The 21379-nt window shown below is 36.4% G+C and overlaps 1 protein-coding gene across 1 annotated transcript; it reads left to right on the top strand.

Annotated features, from left to right (window-relative positions):
- Positions 1-14547: 14547 nt before the first annotated feature.
- LOC130887777 (40S ribosomal protein S21-like) lies at positions 14548-20678 on the top strand. Its single transcript, XM_057790382.1, has 2 exons — positions 14548-14746; positions 20407-20678. Exons 1-2 carry the CDS (start codon positions 14548-14550, stop codon positions 20676-20678), a joined length of 471 nt encoding a protein of 156 aa, XP_057646365.1.
- Positions 20679-21379: the final 701 nt, after the last annotated feature.

Here is a 21379-nt window from a genome sequence, read left to right as displayed (position 1 = left end):
CTTACATATGCCTAAAAACATCATACTTTCCTTTTTCTTTACAATTCAGTAAAATGTCACCCTGTACATTTGCTACATTTTCATCATCTATTCTGTTGACAGTCATCTGGGCTGGTTCCCTTTTATATCTATTGTGAATAGGTAAATACTGGAGCAATAAACATAGGTATGCAGATATCTCTGTTGGACATAGAGTCCTTTGAATGTATGTACTTGAGTGGTGTAGCTGGGTCATATGACAGATCAACTTTTAATACTTTGAGAAAACTCTGAACTGATTCCTAGAAAGGCTGAACTAGTTTATAGTCAGAAGTTAGAAAGTGTTTACATCCTCACCAGTGTCTGCTTATTTGCTTTCCTTAACATTAGGCATTCTGACTGGAATAATTTTATTTATTTATTTATTTATGATTTCTGCCTCCTCCCCGCCACTGCCTCCCATTTCCCTCTCCCTCCCCCAATCAACTCCCCCTCCCTCAGCAGTCCGAATGACATTTTTGTTATGGCTAATTCTGTTGAACATACTTAATATATTTGTTGGGATTTATGTTTTATTTGGGAACTATGCATTTATTAGCCCAGTAACGGATTGATAATTTGCTGTTTGGGTGTAAAATCTTTTCAGTTTTTTATATGTTTGACATATCAACCTCTTGTCTAACATATGTGTGGTGACAATATCTCCCAATCTGTAGGGTGTTTGCTATGCTGACAGTTTCTTTTGCTATGCAAAACTTTAAATTTTACATAATTTTATTTTGGGAGCATAATTTCCTGTGCCATTGGAGTCCTGTTCTATCATTACTTAGACACTAAATTGTAAACAGATTCCAAAATTTACTTAGTTTTGGATATTTTATGATAATCAGAAGATAGATATTATAAAGATATCAAATTAGCTAAACTCTAAGCCTAATCTCTTCTAAAAAAACATTTTACTGATTATTGGGGCTTGACATATGTATTGTTTTTAAAATAGAAACAGAGGCCAAAATGTGTTGGTAGAAACTATAATATTATGGCTTCTTTAGACATTTCTTACATCCAGGCATTTGGGTGACAGTCCCTCATGCTGACAATGAAATCTCGTTTTAACTTCAACAGAGAGGCTGTTCCCTAATCCACTGCTATTCTAGGCATGAACTACAACCCCACATTTACCAGGCTTCTTCTCTAGCTTTGACTTGGCCACTCAGACCACTGCCTGGCAGTAGTTCTGCTCCTGAAGGCGTGGGTTCTGTTGTTACTGCTATAGGAGCTTTAACTAAAACTCTTTAATTCTATTTATGAAAAAAGATTTGAAATTTAAAGGCTGGGGTGAAAACCTGTGAGCTCAGAGAGGCTAAGAAGCAAGTAGTTAACCCTCTCTTTTACTGGCATCCGCAGAAGACCCAAACCAGAAAAAAACTGTGCCACTCCAAACACCACCCTATTACTTCCTCTGTCTCTCTGTCTCCTCCAGATGCCCTCTGATGTTCTATGAATACTTTCTGTCAACTACTTGCTAACACAGCCTCCTTACCCAAGGTTCATTGTATTTAATTTATGCAAATGCAAACTTCGAGTTCACAGTGTGATCAGATATCCCCCAACAGTGAAATATTATATTTATAAACTGCTCATTTACATTAAGACGTAGCATTCACAAGTCTTGATCTCTGCTTATGTTATTTGTTTCCCCATCATTTACCCAAGGCATTATTTAAGTTTATCTTGTTCCTACTATACTATATTTACTTATTCTGCCCTAAGCATGAAGATATCTAAAAAATGTTCCTGCATTAAAGTAAGATTATGGCTAGAGACATAAGTGGAGAGGAAAATTATGCAGAAAATCATCGGTTCATTTAAAAAGACTACAACTTTAACAAAAGACAGTGAATTCCAGGGATACCGCAATGGGTAATAAAGAAGAGATGAGAATGAAAGCAAAAAGATGCCCTGCTTTGATTTTATAATGCATATAAAAATAGTAACAGTGTCCAACATAGGATTTCTCTCTTTAAGTGATTGGCCTTGGAGGCCCCAAATGTACTCCAAACAACACAGCCTATGGCCATTGATCTTGATTGCCCAGTATAACAAGATGATCAAAATCATTAATGAAGGCATCACAAACTTTTATTTTATGACATAGATGTCTATCTCAAATTGGTCAGGGAATGTATACCTGCTGCCTTGCTAGCATAGTGCAACACTATTCAGGTTGCTAGTAGAGAAAAAAATACATGGATTCTTTTACACAGTATTGGACTTGAGGGCTATTCCACTGAAGGGATTTCATGCCTGGAAAGAGAACTACATCGACAGCTCATGAGTAGAAAGATTATGGGCCTGGGATTAAGGGAACTCACTGCTTTTCTAAAGGTCATGTCATCAAACTACCCTTTAAATATTAATGTTTACATTCATAGACCTTGGATGCTCCCCTTGGTCAGAGAAGTTTCTTTTCCAATGAGTATTGGTTAATTAAGAATGTGTACTCAGAGTTCTATTTTTTTATAATATATATAAAACCTTCTCCCACTCAAGCTCAAAGAACATCATAGAAGATGTGGTAAAGATTGTGACAGCATAGGATCGGGAAAATGTAGTATGGAGGACTGTTTGTTGGTTCCTGGCCGCCTGGCTAGCTTGGACCCAAAATAATCACACTGAAACTATATTAACTAAATCATTGTTTGGCCCATTAGCTCTAGTTTCTTATTGGTTAACTCTTACATCTTAGTTTAACCCATCTCCATGAATCTGTGCATCACCACGAGGTCGTGGCCTATCAGCAAAGTTTCAGCACGTCTATCTCCAGGGGTGGCTCCATGACTTCTCTCTGACTCCACCCTTCTTTCTGTTAGCATTCAGCTCTGTTTTTCTTGTCTACCTAAGCTCTGCCATACTATAGGTCCAAAGCAGTTCTTTTATTCATTAACCAATAAAATCAACACATAGACAAAAGGACCTCTCACAGGGAGGCCTGTGAAATGCTGGCCCCTGGGAATGAAAGAGCCATTACACACATGTAATAACAGTGTAATAGCTGTGATTGGTTATATGTAAGGGACATTCTAAATATCAAACTTAGAATTCCAGCATGGATGGAGTAGGGTGGGGGTCCTGAGATTTTTACTCCTAGCCTAGAAACTATTAATGAGTACTCAGAAAATTATGAATCACTTTTGCTTGCAGATGTGGACACTGGTAGGTCAGCCATATGCCAGTGAATGCAATCTCACACATTGAAATGTCAATAGCACTAATCAGAGTCAGCTAACTATCAATTAAAAAAGAATAGGACATCAGTTGGGGGAGGAAACCATGTTGAGGTAAGCCAGGGAAGAGGTATAAGGAGACAGTAAGGAGTAGCTATGATCAAATTTCAATCAATGCATATTTTTTAATGGAGCAAAAAGTCCCAATCCATAGTATTTATCTGACAATTTAGGAGATGTATCATGACCATAGAGAAGACTTAAAATAGAAATAATTCTGTCATACATCTGCATAGCCAAAAATTTCAGTATTTCTATACAAAGTTCTCTGTCCCAGAAAACCTGAGGGCCAAATGACATTGGTGTGTTAAAGCATTATATAAAACTGTCTGGGCACTCCATGTGATCTGATGATAACTGCCAAGAGTGGTGAGTTGTCTCAGGATGATGAGTTGATAAACAATATTTTCAGAGACCAGATTATATCACATTAACATGCTTCTGTATGATCAGTACATGAGCTTTGAATGAAATTATGAATGTCTGGCATATCCTTGGTAAGTTGAATAGTGGAAAGAAAAGTATATATCTTGTGCACTTGGTGAACTTGGACTCTGTCCAAAATATTTTGATAAAGGTTTGAAAAAATCATAAAAGGCAATTTGATATCAAAGTATTTGGTTTTTTCAGAATAAATATGGTATTAAGAACTAGTATATAATTTCGTATCTTAACTAGACCTAGACAGTTAAACATGATCACAGTCTCTCAGCAAAAAGATCTTAGAAACTCCACAATTACAAACATGCACACACACACACACACACACACAATTGCTTTTCTTTGTGGATGTGTTCAGTTTTCTTCAAGAGTTATTATTTGTCTTGACAATGATTGTGTAGATAATCACCAGGACTCTGTTAGAGGAATTTGATGTTTCTCCTTTGGTCTTTGGTCTTCCTTTGCTCTGACATTGATTCTGGTACTGAGTGGAAAATCCCAATAAGCAGTCAGTCACCTGAGAAACTCTCCTTAATGAGGTGTATTTCCTCCTTGGTCTGCAGGTAGATATGCTTGCACCTGATGCTCGGTTTTCTTATGAAAAGATCACGTTCTTTCACTTCTGCTTCAAAGATTTCTCACCAAGTGGATTCAGATATTGCAAGATAGATTTCATTACGGTTCCCATGAAATGTTCTGCCCTTTTCCTCTGTAGTCAAGTGTACTTCTAAATGAAACTGCGGGTGAAATAATGGGGATGGTGCTGAGCATGAATGTCAACATGAAGAGCTTTTATCAATGCTTTCATCTAACCACTTACAGGTGGATTGCTGAGTCTGAAACCACTGGTGTACACGCCAAACTACTTTCTGTGATGCTAGCTTTATAATGGACCCTAGAATTTAGCGATAATGAAAGTAAAATATGGATGTGAGTGAGCCTCCCTATATTTTTTTTTGTCCTTCACTATCATTTCCATTCTTTGTCAATATTCTCCTGAGAACTGCTTTTCCATCCCCCGCGACTGTTTTCTAAGGGAAACCTGCCCAGCCCCCTACCTCACATTGTGTTGGTTACTCTCCGTTATTTCTGGTGACACTGGAGGACTTCAAAGTGGCTCTTCACTATGTATCATTTATCAACTTTTTCTGTCCATTCAGGATCGCTTTGGTGTCCCACTGAGCAACTGGCAGCAGCACAGCAGGCCTAAAACAAGACAGAACTGGCAGACGTAGGAGTGTGCAGTTGGACTGGAAAAGTTTGGGACCATAAGATGACAGAAGTGTTCTGTTTCTGCGAGGCTGAGAAAAGCAGAAAAGGAAAATACACCCCCATATGTTTAGTGAGCATTTAGTAATAAATCATGGGCAGTTTGAAAGGATTTGCAGTCTGAGGTGAGAAAGCTGAGCGACAGAAAAGGTGAAAGCTTGTCCAACACGAGCTGGCATGTCAGTTGCAATCAAACTTGTAGCCGTCTGTAGAAAGCAACCAGAGGAAGATGTACTTTCATTGTGAGCATAAGTTTCCTAGTACCAGCTATTCTAAAGTTGTCAGATTCCTTTCTTACGTAGAATATTGACAGTGTGTTACCATAAACTGCTTTGAAGTAAAGTGAATTTTTTTCACTGATTTATTTATAAAATATTTCTAGTTTTGTAAATTTTCACATATCTAGAGAAACTTTTCTTTATTTCTCACTTCTAATAATTTTCTGAAAGACAGCAAATTTGTCATCCATTCATTTGTATTGTTTCTCTTTGGCCATTGTGCTTTGTATTTGTGAGAGCGGAAGACTCTGAGATTTTCTTCTTTGTCTAGTTTTTAGTATATCACAAGTTAGCTATCTTTATTTAGCCTTATATTAATTATATTTTTAAAAAATTCCTCTTCTTCCAATTTATAATTTTCTTTGACTTTCTTACCTTATTTTACTGTCATTTTTTTATTTGTTTGCTTCTTTATTCTAGTTTTAGTTTTCTAAGTTATAGTTGTTTCTCAGGAGAGGAGAGATGGCTCAGGACATAAAAGTCCAGATTGCTGCTGGGCGGTGGTGGTGCATGCCTTTTATCCCAGCACTCGGGAGGCAGAGGCAGTCGGACCTTTGTGAGTTCAAGGCCAGCCTGGTCTACAAGAGCTAGTTCCAGGACAGGAACCAAAACTATGGAGAAACCTTGTCTCAAAAAATCCCACCCCCCAAAAAAGTCCAGATTGCCTTTTCAAAGGTCTTGAATTCAATTCCCATCACCCATATGATGTTTCAAAGTCATCCGTAATTACAGTTCTAGATCATCTTGCCTCTATGGGCATCATCTGACATCATCTGGCCTCTATAGCATGGTACCCAGATATTCATGCAGCCAAAACTAAAATAGGGTTTTTTTTCTCAAACATCTGGCATGCATTGTTGTATTGTTCATAATTGAGAATGAATTATCAAACATCTTGGGAAGCTTTGAGTTTAAATACAGAATATCAGTTGCAAAAATAGGTTTCAGTTATCCGACAACATCATTTCACTGGAGACTTTTAATACAAATATCTTATCCTCTGGTATTTATGGTATTTATGGTTTCATGCTTTGTAAAAACATCCATTTTAATAATATTGTAGACATGACTTAGAGAGAGTTGAGAATCTCAGAATTCAGTTGCAAATATCAATTAGACTGATTCCTCCTAACCAGACACATGCCTGCTGTTCTGTCTGCACACTTCTGTATCACTACAGTATATATGTACGAGTCTAAGAATCGTGCATATAGACTGTTAATTAGGCCCTCTTTTTACTGTCTCCTATTTAATCTAAACTCAGGCATAGCTTTTGCTGCCAAGCATGTCTTCCTGTGCCTGTGTCTGACACACTGCTTTCCTTGTTGACAGTTTCCATCCTTATATTAAGTTTGTAAAAGAATCCACAGTATTTGAAAATTACCAAGTAAAGATAAAAGGAAGAGCATATGCTATATTTTATAGCAAAGACGAGAAATTGTGAAATATAAAATATTCTATATCATCAAAACTAGCACATTGAGCTGGGCACTTTAATGTCAGCACTCAAAGGCAAAAACAGGTGAATCTCAAAGATCTAGGCTAGCCAGGTCTACATGGCTAGTTCCAGGATAGCCAGGAATACATAGAGAAACCCTGACTTGAAAAAGCAAACTAAAATAAAATAAAAAATAGCACATTGAAGAAATGTCATAAAATGGATATTTATGAATTTAATATAAAGTGATGAGCAAGGATTTGAAATAAACATGGCTTAGGGAAGAAACTAAGAGTATTCTATTGTGAATCATTTGGTACCACAGATGAATAAGGATTAGAAGCATGTGTGTTGGTCTCAGTATTCCTGATGTTCCTGAGGAGAAAGAACAGACTCGTCAGTATTGCTATCAGATATGGTTACTTTAGATAACGTTCTTCAATACTTGTACATTATGAATACTTAAAATTTGACCTTTAAAATTATGTTTTTCTTTTGTTTTCTCAGATTACAATATAATTACATCCTTTCTCACATCCCCTTTCTCCTTCTATCCTCTCACTTTATCATTCCTTGTTTTCTGACAAATCTTTGTCATCTCTTTTCATTGTTGTCTTATACAAATATTTATATACACATATACTCCTATACATAAATATAACTTGCTCAGTCTGTGTAATGTTACTTGTATACATGTTTTCTGAACTCACCATTGGCTAATAACCAGTTGATGTGCTCTTCACTAGGGAAAGGTTTTTCTCCTGCTATCAGAATTCCTAAGTTACCTGTAGTTCTTTGTGTATGGTTGACTGATGCTTCATCATGTGGTCTTTCCCCCATTTATTTCATCACTTTTCAGCTCAAGTTGGGGTAGTAACATTAGTGAGACTTCGTGGTGTAGCTTCTGATTTTACTGACAGACTCACATAGTCCTTGATCCTCTGATACCTACAATCTTTCTGCATTTTTTACATTTTTCTCTGAGCCTTAGGTGCAGAAGTTATTTGGTAGATGTATTCATTGTGTTAGACTCCACAGTCTGAATGAAATTCTATTTTAGGTTGGAATAGAGTTGCATGTTTCCTTATGGCTCTCTCTATATATTTTGGGTTGATTCCTCCACCCCTTCTCTCATCTGTCTTCTTGCTCTCATGATCACATATGTCTTTTCACCCCATAAATCCCTTCTCCATTCATCCTGGGTTTTTTGTTGTTGTTGTTGTTGTTTTTTTTTTTTTTTTTTTTTTTTGTTTCTTATGCTTTTCATCACCTTTTCTTAAGTCTTTCTCTCCTGGGTCCAGTCTATTCCCTGGACTCTTCTTGTCCCTACTGCTCAGCCTCCTGGGTGATGAAATTACAGGTGTGTAGATACCATACCAAGTATACATAAAATCAAATAGGTGATTTTTTTTTTTTTTAGCTTTTATGTCTGTAGCTTAAATCCTTTGGCAATAAAAAAATAATAGCACATGCGCCCTTGTTTCGACTTGACACATGGTAGGCACTCAATTTTATGGATTAATTCCTGTGGTAGAACATCTCCTTTTCTTGTAGGAAATATCAAAATGGTTTTGGAAAAGAGACTGTTGTATGGAAGGTTGCAGTAAGAAGCAACTTGTTCAGACTGAGTAGCAACACATTGGGAGGAGATCCCTGACTTTACTTGCCAGAGTTATTCTCTAGGTCAGCAGCTGTCTGTGAGCATGCTTTGTAGAGAATTTTCATAAAAATGTTAATTCAGAACTTTAAAGGAATTACAATTAATGACTAAGTGAAGAAAATAGCTTGATAAAATAGTATGAGATATAATTTAATTCTATTTAGCAACTTCCTTTACTAACCATTATATGAAAATTAGAGGTAGAGATTATATTTATCTAATTGATATTTGGAACCAACTTTTCATTTATTAAATATATGCTTATTGATGTAAGATTAAAATTGCTTTGTCATAGTTTCTTGCATAATTTTTATGTTTTCTTATCACTGAAAATTAAAATTTAATCTTCTGAACATCCAGTTAAAATTAGTATTAACAATTTCAGCATTACATGGAAACTTTTCTTTTATTCTGCCTCCAATTTCCCTTCCCCTTCCTATTGGTATTTCTGCACAGATCCTCCAGTGATGCCTATACTTTAATCACCAACCAGGATCTTAAATAAAAGTTTTCTATCTACAGTTTTCATTTAAATTAGTTAAAAATTAAGAGTTATGACAGTATATAAATGTTGTTATTTATATGTGCTTAATGCTCTATATTTTTATGCATCCCATTTTACCTAGTGTTCTCTCCCTTGGACACTGTCTCTCAGTGAGTGGTATTCTTTTCTGTTGTTTGATAACTACACACTATTCTTATGTTTTTAAAATTAAATTTCAATATAATTAATTTTTTTTCTGCAAATACCTGAATTTCTCTTGTATTTTTTATGAGAATGTTGTGGTTGTAGATTTTTTGGATGATACCCTTTTCTCCAGCACTTGAATATGTTATCTTGTGACCTCTTGCCATCATGGTTCTTAATGATGTATTAGGTATTATTTTATTATAAACTCAGTACAGAATGTGTCATTTTGATCATGCTGTTTCCAGAATGCTCTTTAACCTTGGCTCTTCTCACTTTCAATCATTACTTGACATGCTAAGTCTTACCAGGTTGTGAGTCATTGTGAAATTTTGCTAATTCTGCATTAGTCAGGCAACATAGACATGTGAGGTTTTAATTTTCATTAAATATGGGAAATTCTCTATCATTAAGCCAAAGATATTTTTCCACTGACTTCATTCTCCTATGGTCCTTCATTAAGAAAATGTGATAAATCTTAATGAAGTATATCTTAGGTAGGGGGTTATAGATGGATCTAAGGCAGCTTAATTTTGATGTTCTATTTTTATTTTTAAATTTTCTATTTTATAAAATGACTAACATCAATTTAGAGATCCTCAAGTTTGTTTTTTTTCCTGTGTGTGCAGATACTCAGAAATACTATTTAACTTTTCTAGTCTTTCTTTTCTTCCTTCTTTTCTTTCTTCCTTCCTTCCTTTCCTTCTTTCTTTCTTTCTCTTGTAAGAATAGTTCTTACATTGTAGCCCAGTCTGATATCAAATTTCTGGCAATCCTCTTTCTTACCTTGGCCTGCCAGTGCTGGAGTTTTTACTTTTCAATTTCAAAAGTTTTGTTTGTTTTGGGAGAAATGAGAAGATTAGGTGCACACCCTGTGATTTGTGCATGCTAATCATACATTCTACCACTTGGAGTTGAATTTGTGCTCTCAGTTTACTTTCTTTGTTATGTCACCATCTTAACTATTTTTTCTTAAAATGCATATGACTTTTATCACAGTTCCTTTTAGTTCTTTGTATATATGTTAATTCTTTGTATATATTTAAACTAAATGGTTTAATGCATTGTCCAATAAAATTCAAAATCTATGCTTCATTTAAGGCAAATTTTAGTGACTCATATTTTCTTACTGATTTACTCTCAAATTTTGAAGACTACTAATATTAATAATATAACTTAGTAGTTTTGGAAGTTCAATTCTACCTTCCTAGCTTTCTTTCTAGGATGATGTATTATTGTTTGTCTCTTTCTTATTCTGGTTCTTTAGATAAAAATCTAAAATAAGTATATACTTGATCATACACCTCTGTTCTTGCTTTGCTGTGGTACAGTTAATGATTAAAGTAAGTCTCCCTTAAATTTCTAGAACACATAAATTGTGAAGACCCAAAAATGTGAGCCTGTTTACACTTTGATCAAAGGTCAGAGAGTTTGAATTTGCCTCTAGTTCCTTTAAGGTTATTGGGCTTCTACCCAAAAAAATGTCCCACCTAGTTATTGATCAGAGAGTTCTGCTCTCTCAAGGCTATTGTCAACAGGTTTGGCTAATTGCCAGACCTTGTACTCCAGGAATAGAGAAATAGATCTGTTCCTACCTCAAACAAAAGTCCAAGAATCCAGCTAAGTTCCAGTTCTCTTTATGGAGATAACTTTGGATTCCACTCAGGGAGTGATTTGCCTACAGAACATTTTGGTCTAGGGTATGAGTGTGACTTGGTGACTTGTTTTGTTCTAGCAACAAAATGTTTAACTATGAATGTAGCCCACAGCTTTCAATTGGTATGTTCATTTTCTTGTATCATGTTAAAGCAGTCTTTGTCTTACTCCTACCTTTTGGGCTCAGGGTATTTTAAGCAGTTGGAAATTAAACGTGGCAAATTTTCAGTACTCGGGGGAATTCCCTCCTGATACTACCCTATATGTTTCTCCATTTTATTATTTTCATTTGTGTCTTCATATTCTTTCTTATATTTCTAATCCCCATGCCTTTACCCTGGTGAGAAGTATTTTGTCGAGGCTGGTCCCTGACAATAAATGTACAGTTTGTTGTCAATGGCTATTTAATGGCACAATTCCAGTATTGACAAAGATGTTTCACAACTCTCCTGCAACTTTCACTCCTTGCTAGCATAGGGCCACCTGTTAGGCAAAGACAATGGCTTTGAATCTCTACTATCCTTTCTTGAGTATGAATAGATCCAGCCTTATGCATAATTATGGCTTCCTAAGTCCACAAATTTAAATTCTACATTAGGTGTTTGCTTATTGTTCATCGTGTTCTGATATCAATTGATGCAAGCCAAGACACTTAACAATTGTCACTAATTATGCTTCATAAATTGCTCAAAAGAAAAATCTTCTTGCATTGTTTTAGCTCTAAGTAAGACCAAACAAAAGCATCCTTTATAAATAAGATTCCTGTGAAACACTAAACCACACCCACCCACAGACACACACACACACACATAAAAAGAACTATCACTGGTCTTTTCAAGAGGCTTCATGGGTCTGCACAAGGCACTCTGAACGTATTTTATGATTGTATAGTTTGGTGTCTTTTTGGAATTTTTAACAATAGGAGTCGGGTGTGTCTCTGATTCTTTTGCCTTCTCTTGGGTCTTGTTTCTCCAACTGAGTTGCCTTGTCCAGCTGATGGTTTGTGCCTAGTCTTATTTTAGTTTGCTATGCTATGTTTAGTTGATAACTCTGGGATGCCTGCTCTTTTCTGAAAGGAAACAGAGGAGTGGACCCGGGGGAAAGGAGATGTATGTGTATTTGTTGTGACTAGAAGGAGTGGAGGGAGGGAAAACTGCAGTCAGAATGTATTGTATGAGAAAAGAAGAAAGCAGGGAAGAGAGAGAGGAAGGGGGGGGAGGGAGGAAGGAATGAAGGAACAAAGGAAGAAAGAAAAAATGAAAGGGAAGGGAAGGGTCTGCAGCCCTATTTCATTCATTTTAGGGAGTTGTTTCTGACCATAAAATCAGGTTGTTGGATTTAGTGATGCCAGGCATCTTTGAAAATGACCATAAAACACTTGAGAATACCACTTCCTTCCTGTTCTCACTGGTGTGTGTACTTTTTCTTAAACAAATGAACTTTCTCACCCCTGGCATAATTTCAAATCATGAATATTTTCTGATTAGTCTTTTGTATGTGTTCTCATTATTTTTATTGAGGATAATGGGCTTGGAGAACATTAATACTCAGTAAGGTAGGACTAGATAAAGTTTTAGGCTATGTAACAACCATTTGCATTTTCAGCCTGAGTTGAAAATTCACATCAATTGCTCAAATTGGCTTTTGACCTGTACACCTTATTACTAACTTCCTATTTTCAACAAGATTTAGGCTTAAACATCTCACACTCACTGTGAGTTCTTTCCTTAAACACTATCTCAAGTAATTTTCTTTTTATTACAAAAGGATTTAATAAAAATTTACATACTATTTAATCTTAAAAGTTAGTGCTCTCTACCTCAAAACTGCCAAGGAAAAAATACATGATCCCATCAGATTCTGACGTTAAATCTTAAACAACAATGGGCTATATCATTATATACCTTGACAAGGAGCCATGAAAATAAACTAAACAGTACTGAGGTAAATGTCCAGAGCTCCAGCAGATTCCTGCAGCCTGTATATATTAGTTACTTTATGTTGCTGAGATAAAATGTCATGACCAAGACAACTAATAGGAGAAGTTCATTTTAGATTATTATTCAAGAGTATGCTTAATGCTGGACACAGCATGGCAGCGTGTAGCCCAAATTGGAAGCTGAGAAATCATATCTTCAAACCCAAGCATATGGTGGGAAGAGTAAACTGGAAGTATGGTGAGAGTCTAAACTCTGGAGCCTTCACATAGTGATGAACTTCTTCCATCAGGCTGTGATGCATCCTAAACTCCACAAATAACAATACCAACCAGGGACCAAGTGTTTAATAACCTGTGGTATGTTCATTTCCTTGTATCATGTTAATGCAGTCTTTGTCTTACTCCTACCTTTTGGGGTCTGGGTATTTTAAGCAGTTGGAAATAAAAAAAAATCATGCAGATCACCCACTTGTTGTTGGGTCAAGTTTGGTACAATAGACTGGAGAAATCCACGACTGCTGGTCAATCCCACAAAAGCCCATCTACCTTCAATGTGTTCTAGCTAACTTTAGCGTCTTACTTTCTTTTACTGCTGCTACGAGAAAATATCTGTCAAAGCATTTTTAATGCATACGGGTTTATTTTGTCTCATAGTTTAAAGTTACAGTCCTCTATAGCAGGAAATCATAGTAGCAGGAGTTTGACAGACCTGGTAAAATCACATCCACCATCAGCAACAGAGAGCAATGTTAAACAAGTACTATTACTCAGCTTCTTTTCTCCCTCTATACAGCTGAAGAGGTCTTTCTCAGTGAATATTTCTGCCCAGTTAAGGTAAATCACCCAACGCCAATTAATATAATCAAGATGACATCTGCTTATGTGAAATGGGAGCCAGAAACCACTATGTGAACATACCTCTGACTCCTACAAGAACGGAGGGAACATCAGGATTAGGCCCAGCCTCCAGCGGAATCTGAAAGCACCCTTCAACCTAGCCTCAAGTCTCACTGACCTCATACATCAGTACAGGGGCATATTTGTACTTCCAGTATGCCCATAGTCCACTTAAAGACTGGGTAACAGACACCAGTAGACTCTATTTTCAGCATACGTGTGGGATTTTGAAATCTGAAGTTCCCGTGGTTACTGAAAGAGAATGAATTAATATTGATATAATCTTGGAGGTTACTTCAAATTTGTTACCCAAACCACAGTCCATAGAAAGTACACAGACTTCAGAGAGTCTCACCTTGGTACCATATCCCTTGCCAGTTCAAATAATTCAACAGTCAACACTGACTATAACTTTATCTGGTAGCTTTGGTGCTTTGTGCAACCCTATCCTTGGTCCTGTTGACATATAGCCAACTGGATCATCTTAGCAACTTCATTGACCTAATACTAAATTTCACTAATCCACATAACTGAACTATATGCCCATATCCCCTGAGGCAAAATAATAGAAAACAAAATATTCATATAGACTTGGAAGAAGTGAAAGTCAAAACTGAAAATTCACTCCACTCTAAAAGAAGCATAAAACATGATAAAGAAACACAAATGATATAACATAAGCACCACTTGAGACTCACCCTCAAAGGACCAACTTCCTTATAATTAATTTCAAAACTAGAGACAACTAGATGTATGAGAAACAATTTAATGTTTTCCTTTTAAGAATAATTAGCAATCAGCGACCTCCACAGGCACAGGTACAAGGGAGTGACTGCTGAGGGAGCAGGCCCAAGTCAGAGACATCTGTGGATTAGGCCCAAGAAAGGGACTACTGTTGGAGCAGGCCCAAGCCAGGGACCTCCGCTGTAGCAGGCCCAAGGCAGCAACCTCAACAGGAACAGGTACAAAGGAGTGACCACAGAGGGAGCAGGCTCAAGACAGAGACCTCTGAAGAATGAGGTGCAAGTCAGGTACCTCCGCTAGAGCAGGCATCAGCCAGCAACCTCTGCTGGAGCAGGCCCTAGGCAGTGACCTCCACAGTAGAAGGTACAAGGGAGTTACTACCGAGGGAGCAGGCCCTAACAACCTGCAGGATTGCAGAGCAATAGCCAGGAGTTCTAAGCAACCTCCAAAAACACCAAATAACTTCCAAGGTGACTGGAACTGTGGCCCTGGCTGCACTGTGAGGAGCAACCATCTGAGCCTTGAGTCCACTGGCACCTGGAAGAATGATCACTAGTGACACAGCGGCAACTACACAAATCAGAGAAAAAGATGAGTAGACAAGTTAAGAAAACAATCAACACCATAAAGAGCAACACAGCATCAACAAAAACTAGTGACTCTACAACAGTTCTTGAATAACTGAATAGAGAGGAAGCAGAAGAAAATGACCTGAAAAATAACTTTAGAAGACTGTTTGAGACCCTTAAGGAGGAAATGAAAAATTCCCTCAAAGAAATGGAGGAAATGACAAACAAAAAATTAGAAGAAATCAACAACTCACTTAAAGAAAACCAAGAAAAAGCAATCAAACAGATAAAAAATATGATTCAAGACTTGAAACCCAATACAGAGACAAAATAGAAAACACACACAGAGAGAATTCTGGTAACAGAAAATATGAGAAAATGATCAGGAACTGCAAATGCAAGCATAAAGAGCAGAATACAAGAGATGGAAGAGAGACTCTCAAGTGCTAAAGATACAGTAAAGGAAATGGACTCATTGGTCAAATAAAACACTAAATTTAACAAAAACTTAGCACAAAACATACAGGAAATATGGGACATCATGGAAAGACCAAAACTAAGAAAAAATGGGATAGAAGAAGAAGCCCAACTCAAAAGCACAGAAATATATTCAACAAAATCATGAAAGAAAACTTTGCCAACCTAAAGAAAGATATATATATATATGAAAATATAAAAAGTTTACAGAACACCAAACATACTGGATCAAAAATAAAAGTCCTTCACCACATAATAATCAAAACATTAAGCATAAAATATAAAGAAAGAATATTAAGAGCTACAAAGGAAAATGGTCAAGTAACATATAAAAGCAGACCAATCTGTATTACACCGGACTTCACAATGGAAATAATGAAAGCCAGAAGGTCCTGGTCAAGCATTATGCAAATATTAAATCACCATAGAAGGACAAAACAAAATATTCCAAGACAGAACCCTATTTAACCAATACCTAGCCATATACAAAGTACTAGAAGAAAAACTCTAACCCAAAGAAGTTAGCTACATCTACAAAAACACAGACAATAGATAATCCCACAGCAGCAAATTCCAAAGAAAGGAACACACACACACACACACACAATAATATTACCACCAACAAAAACTATCATAATAGGAACTAGCAATCACTGGTCATTAATATCCCTTAATATAAATGGACTCAACTCACCTATAAAAAGACATAGGCTAACAGACTGGATACAAAACAGAATCCATCCTTCTGATGCATATAAGAAACATACCCCAACCTCAAATAGAAATGAAAAAGGGGATATAATAACAGACACTGAGAGAATCCAGAAAATTATTAGGTCATATTTTAAAAATCTGTGTTCCCAAAAATTGGAAAATTGAAAGGGAATGGACAATTTTCTGGATAAATATCACTTACCAAAATTAAATTAAGATCAGATAAGCAAATTAAATAGAACTACAACTGCTAAAGAAATGGAAACAGTCATCAAAAGTCTCCCAACCAAAAAAAGGCTCAGGGCCAGATGGTTTCAATGCAGAATTCTACAAGATTTTCTAAGAAAAGGTAATACTAATACTCTTCAATTTTTTCTACACAATAGAAACAAAAGGATCATTGCCAAACTATTTTTATGAAGCTACACTTACCCGGATAACCAAACCACACAAGATATAACTAAGAAAGAGAATTACAGACTAATCTCACTCATGAACATTGATGCAAAGATACTCAATAAAATACTGGCAAAACACATCAGAAAATTTTTCCATCATGATCAAGTTAATCTTCCCAGAAATGCAGGGATAAACCAACATATGAAAATCTGTTAATGTAATCCACGATATAAACAAACTGAAAGAAAAAGACTTACCCATGATCATTTCATTAGATGCTGAAAAGTCTTCAACAAAATACAACAACCCTTCATGATAAAGATCTTGAAGAGAGCAGCCATACAAGGAACATACCTACATATAATAAAGGTAATATATGACAAGCCAACAGTCAACATCAAACTAAATGGAGAGAACCTCAAAGCCATCCCACTGAAATTAGGAACTTGACAAGGTTGTCTACTTGCTCCATATCTTTTCAATATAGTACTTGAGGTTCTAGCTAGAGCAGTAAGAGAGCAAAAGGAGATCAATGGATACAAATCAGAAAAGAAAAAGTTAAATTTTCCCTATTTGCTGATGATATGATAGTTTACATAAGTGACCCCAAAAATTCTACCAATAAACTTCTACAACTCTAAAACACCTTCAGCAATGTAGCAGATACAAGTTTATCTAAAAAAAAAATTAGTAGCCCTCCTTTATGCTGCACACCACGCCCCCGTGTCTGTACTGTGTGCGCTGGCACCCAGTTTCCGAGCTTTGGGTAAGGGAGCTGGAGGTTAAAATACACAGACACACAGAGACAGAGAAACAGCAACACAGGTCATCTTTGAATTCCCCAAAAATGCCCCCTTTACTGTGTTCAGGGGCAGATTATATAGAGATAGCCACGCCCCAGCCAAACCCACCAGAAACCATTCTCCTGCCATCAGGAACTCCTAAAGGTCTCATGCTCAGAGCAGCTGTAGGCACTCAGATCAGGTGATTACAAGAAATTCACGATCTGGGGTCTCACTACTCCCAACACTTTACACAGCTGATTAACAAAAAGAGAAAGAAATCAGAGAAACACCACCCTTCACGGTAGCCACAAATAACAAAATATCTTAGAGTAACTCTAACTAAACAAGTGAAAGACCTGTATGACAAGAACTTTAAACCTTTGGAAAAAGAAATTGAAGAAGACACCAGAAAATGGAAGGATCTTCCATGCTCTTGGGTAGGTAGAATTAACATAGTTAAAAGGACAGTCTTACCAAAAGCAATCTACGGATCCAATGCAATGACCATCAAAATCCCAGCAAAATTCTTCTCTGACCTTGAAAGAGTATTCAATTTCATATGGAAGGGCAAAAAAACCCAGCATATCCAAAACAATCCTACACAATAAAGCAACTTCTGGAGGCATCGCAATCCTTCACTTTAAACTCTACTACAGAGCTATAGTACTGAAAACATCCCTGTATTGGCATAACATCAGACAAGAGAAACAGTAGAACTGAATCAAAGACCTGGATATCAATCCACACACCTATGAACATTTGCAAATAAGCAAAAAGTATAAAATGGAAAAAAGAAAGCATATTCAACAAATTGTGCTGGCATAACTGGATATCAACATGTAGAAGAATGAAAGTAGATCTATATCTTTCCCCAAGCACAAAACTCAAGTTCAAATGGATCAAAGATCTCAATATAAAACTGACCACACTGAACCTCATAGAAGAGAAATTGAGAAGTACACTTGAATGCATTGGCATAGGAGATCACTTCCTAAATATAATCCCAGTAGCACAGACACTGAGAGAAACAATGCATGGAACCTCCTGAAACTAACAAGCTTTTGTAAAGCAATGTACATGGTCAATAAGAAAAAACAGCAGCCTACAGAATGGGAAAAGATCTTCACCAATCGCACATCCAACAAAGACTGATCTCCAAAATATACACATAACTCAAGAAATTGGTCTTCAAAAGAACAAATAATCCAATAAAAATGGGGATGCAGACCTAAATGTACACCTCTCAACAGAGATATCTAAAATGGCTGAAAGACTCTTAAGGAAATGCTCAACATCCTTAGGTATCAGAGAAATGCAAATCAAAACAACTCCGAGATTCCATCTTACACCAATAGGAATGGCCAAATTCAAAAGCACTGATGAAAATTTATGCTGGAAAGAACATGGTGTAAAGGGAACACTCCTACATTGTTGGTAGAAGTACAAACTGCTACAGCTGCTTTTGATATCACTATGCCGATTACTCAGAAAACTAGGAAACAACCTACATCAAAACCCAGCAATCCCACTTTTGGATATATACCCAAAGGATGATAAATTAGACCACAAGGACATGTGCTCAACTATGTTCAAAGCCAGAACCTGGAAACAACTTGAATATCCCTCAACTGAAGAATGGATAAGGAAAATGTGATATATTTACACAATGGAGTACTACACAGCAGAAAAAATGACATTTTGAAAATTGTGGGCAAATGGATGGATCTTGAAAACATCGTACTGGGTGAGGTAACCCAAACCTAGAAATAGAAATATATGTATTCACTCATAAGTAGCTTTTAGACATAAAGCAAAGAAAAACCAGTCTACATTTTTAATCCCAGAGAACATAGACAACAAAGAGGACCCTAAGAGAGACATTCATCGATCTCATCTACATGGGATATAGTAAAAGACAAGATCTCCTGAGTAAATTTGAAGCATGGGGACCATGGGAGAAGGCAGAAGGGTAAAGGAGAGAAAGGGAGAAGAGTGGAAATAATATATAGCTCAATAAAAACAATTTAAAAAAGAAAATAATCGACAATCATTGTAGATTTTAAAAAAGCATATGTCTTAAGGAAAAATTTTCTGATACATCCTTTAAAAGGAATAAAACAGTAAACTTTAGTTAACATCCAAAATATTGATGAAAAATCAGGAAAACTGAAACATTATATAAGAGCAAAACAAAAATATTTCCCATGAGAAAATCATAAGTAAAATAAACACATTAAGAAAACATCATTAACATGCAAGACCATTAAAGTAAAAGTAGATAGTACCAGATTCTTGGACAGAGGAAAAAGCTGAGACAACATTATATGTATATACATGCAAAAAAAAAAAATAAGGAGTATGAGATATTTACAAGTCTGGTGTATGTTCAAAAGACCAAACCTGCAAATTCATGATGTACAAGAGGGACAAAATTAAAAATCAAATGGAATAGGCATGCTTTTTAATGAAATTATAGCAGAAAATATGTCAACTTAGAGAAAGACAACCAAATATGAGACGTATATAGAATTCTAAGTAGATATGACCAGAGAAGAATTTCCCCATGAAGTATCATAGTCAGGATCAGGAGATCAGATAAATACAGGAAATAAATTATCCTAAAAGCACCATGAGAAACATCTCAACTCTATACAAAAGCAGAAATAAAATAATTAACTCAGAATTTTAATCAAGTAACCTAAAAGCCCAAAGAGTTTACAATGAGTTATTTTTAAAATCTGAAAGTATGTAACTATGAAACAAGAAACTCAGTAAAGTTATTTTCTTAAACAGATAGAGAGTGGCAGTATTTAAAGACCAAACCAAATTAAAGCAATTCATGAGGATCAGATCTTTAAACAGGCCCCTTATAAGCAACGAGATCGAGAGAGAATAGATTTATTGCTGAATTCTATCAAACTTTCAGAAAAGATCTCATGCCAGTTGTGCTTGACATATTCCATAAAATAGAATAAAAAACAAAGGGAAACTATCAAGTTCATTCTGTGAAAACAATATTATTTTGATACCAAAGTCAGATAAAGATACTACAACAAAATAAAATTGTGACCAATACTTTTGATAAACATAGGTGCAAATGTCATTAATACAATCCATGAAATCTGTCTCCCGCCCAATAGTGTTGCCCAGGACGAGCCACTTCCTTTCTGTGCTCCTGTGGCCTAGGGAGCAGGCCGGACCTCGACCTGCAGAACGACTCCGGCGAGTTCGTGAACCTGTACGTGCTGCGGAAATGCTCCGCGAGCAACCCCATCCTTGGTGCCAAGGACCACGCGTCCATCCAGATGAATGTGGCCGAGGTTGACAGGGTCACAGGTCAGTTTAAAGGCCAGTTTAAAATCTACGCTATCTGCGGGGCCATTAGCTGGATGGGCGAGTCAGATGATTCTATTCCCCGATTGGCTCAAGGTGATGGAATTGTCTCCAAGAATTTTTGACCAGAAGAGATCGGGGGAAATCTGTCATAAATAAAAGTGAGAAAAAGTAAAAAAAAAAAAAAAAAAATCCATGAAATCCAAATTCAAGAGCGCATTAAGATGACCATACATCATGATCAAGCTGACTATATCTAAAAAAGAAATATTGGTTTATATATTTAAACTAATAAATATAATTCTCCATATAATCCTACTAAGGGGTTGAAGGCCAATAATTACCATAATTAAGGTAAAAAATATTTCCCATTCTCATATTCCCCATATTGCTCAAAATCAAAGCTATAACACTGGGATTATTCTTATATACAAAAGGTATGAAATTGGGAAAGAAAGAACCAAACTATCCCTAATTTCATGTGACATTATGCACATATAAGAGAATCTATGGAAACACTGGCTATGCTTGCTAGAAGAGCAGATAGTCTGCTTGGGGACCGTCCATGTTCTTTGTTTTTCTGGAAGAACCAATCCTTCAGACTCACTCCTGCATAAGAACACCAGCTGCAGTCCTTCTTTCCCCCACCATGGCTCCTGTGGATCCCACAGACCATCCCCTCCAGACCCATCCCCTCCTGACCTCTGAGGTATCAGCAGCTAGACCTATAATTACTATTTTGTTTTCATTTTTTGTTTATTTGTTTGTTTTGTTTTGTTTTTCAAGACAGGGTTTCTCTGCAGCTTTGGAGCCTGTCCTGGAACTA

Source organism: Chionomys nivalis, chromosome 16, assembly GCF_950005125.1.
Source record: "Chionomys nivalis chromosome 16, mChiNiv1.1, whole genome shotgun sequence".
NCBI classification, from domain to species: domain Eukaryota; kingdom Metazoa; phylum Chordata; class Mammalia; order Rodentia; family Cricetidae; genus Chionomys; species Chionomys nivalis.
The sequence above is the reverse complement of the archived record's forward strand: the minus strand, read 5'-3'. Positions and strand labels throughout refer to the sequence as shown.

Excerpts from the sequence above, each read along its gene's own strand:
- LOC130887777 (XM_057790382.1), top strand. The coding sequence starts at position 14,548 with ATGAGGTGCAAGTCAGGTACCTCCGCTAGAGCAGGCATCAGCCAGCAA. Across the intron at positions 14,747-20,406 it reads AACACCAAATAACTTCCAAG|GGAGCAGGCCGGACCTCGAC; the intron begins GTGACTGGAACT and ends CCTGTGGCCTAG.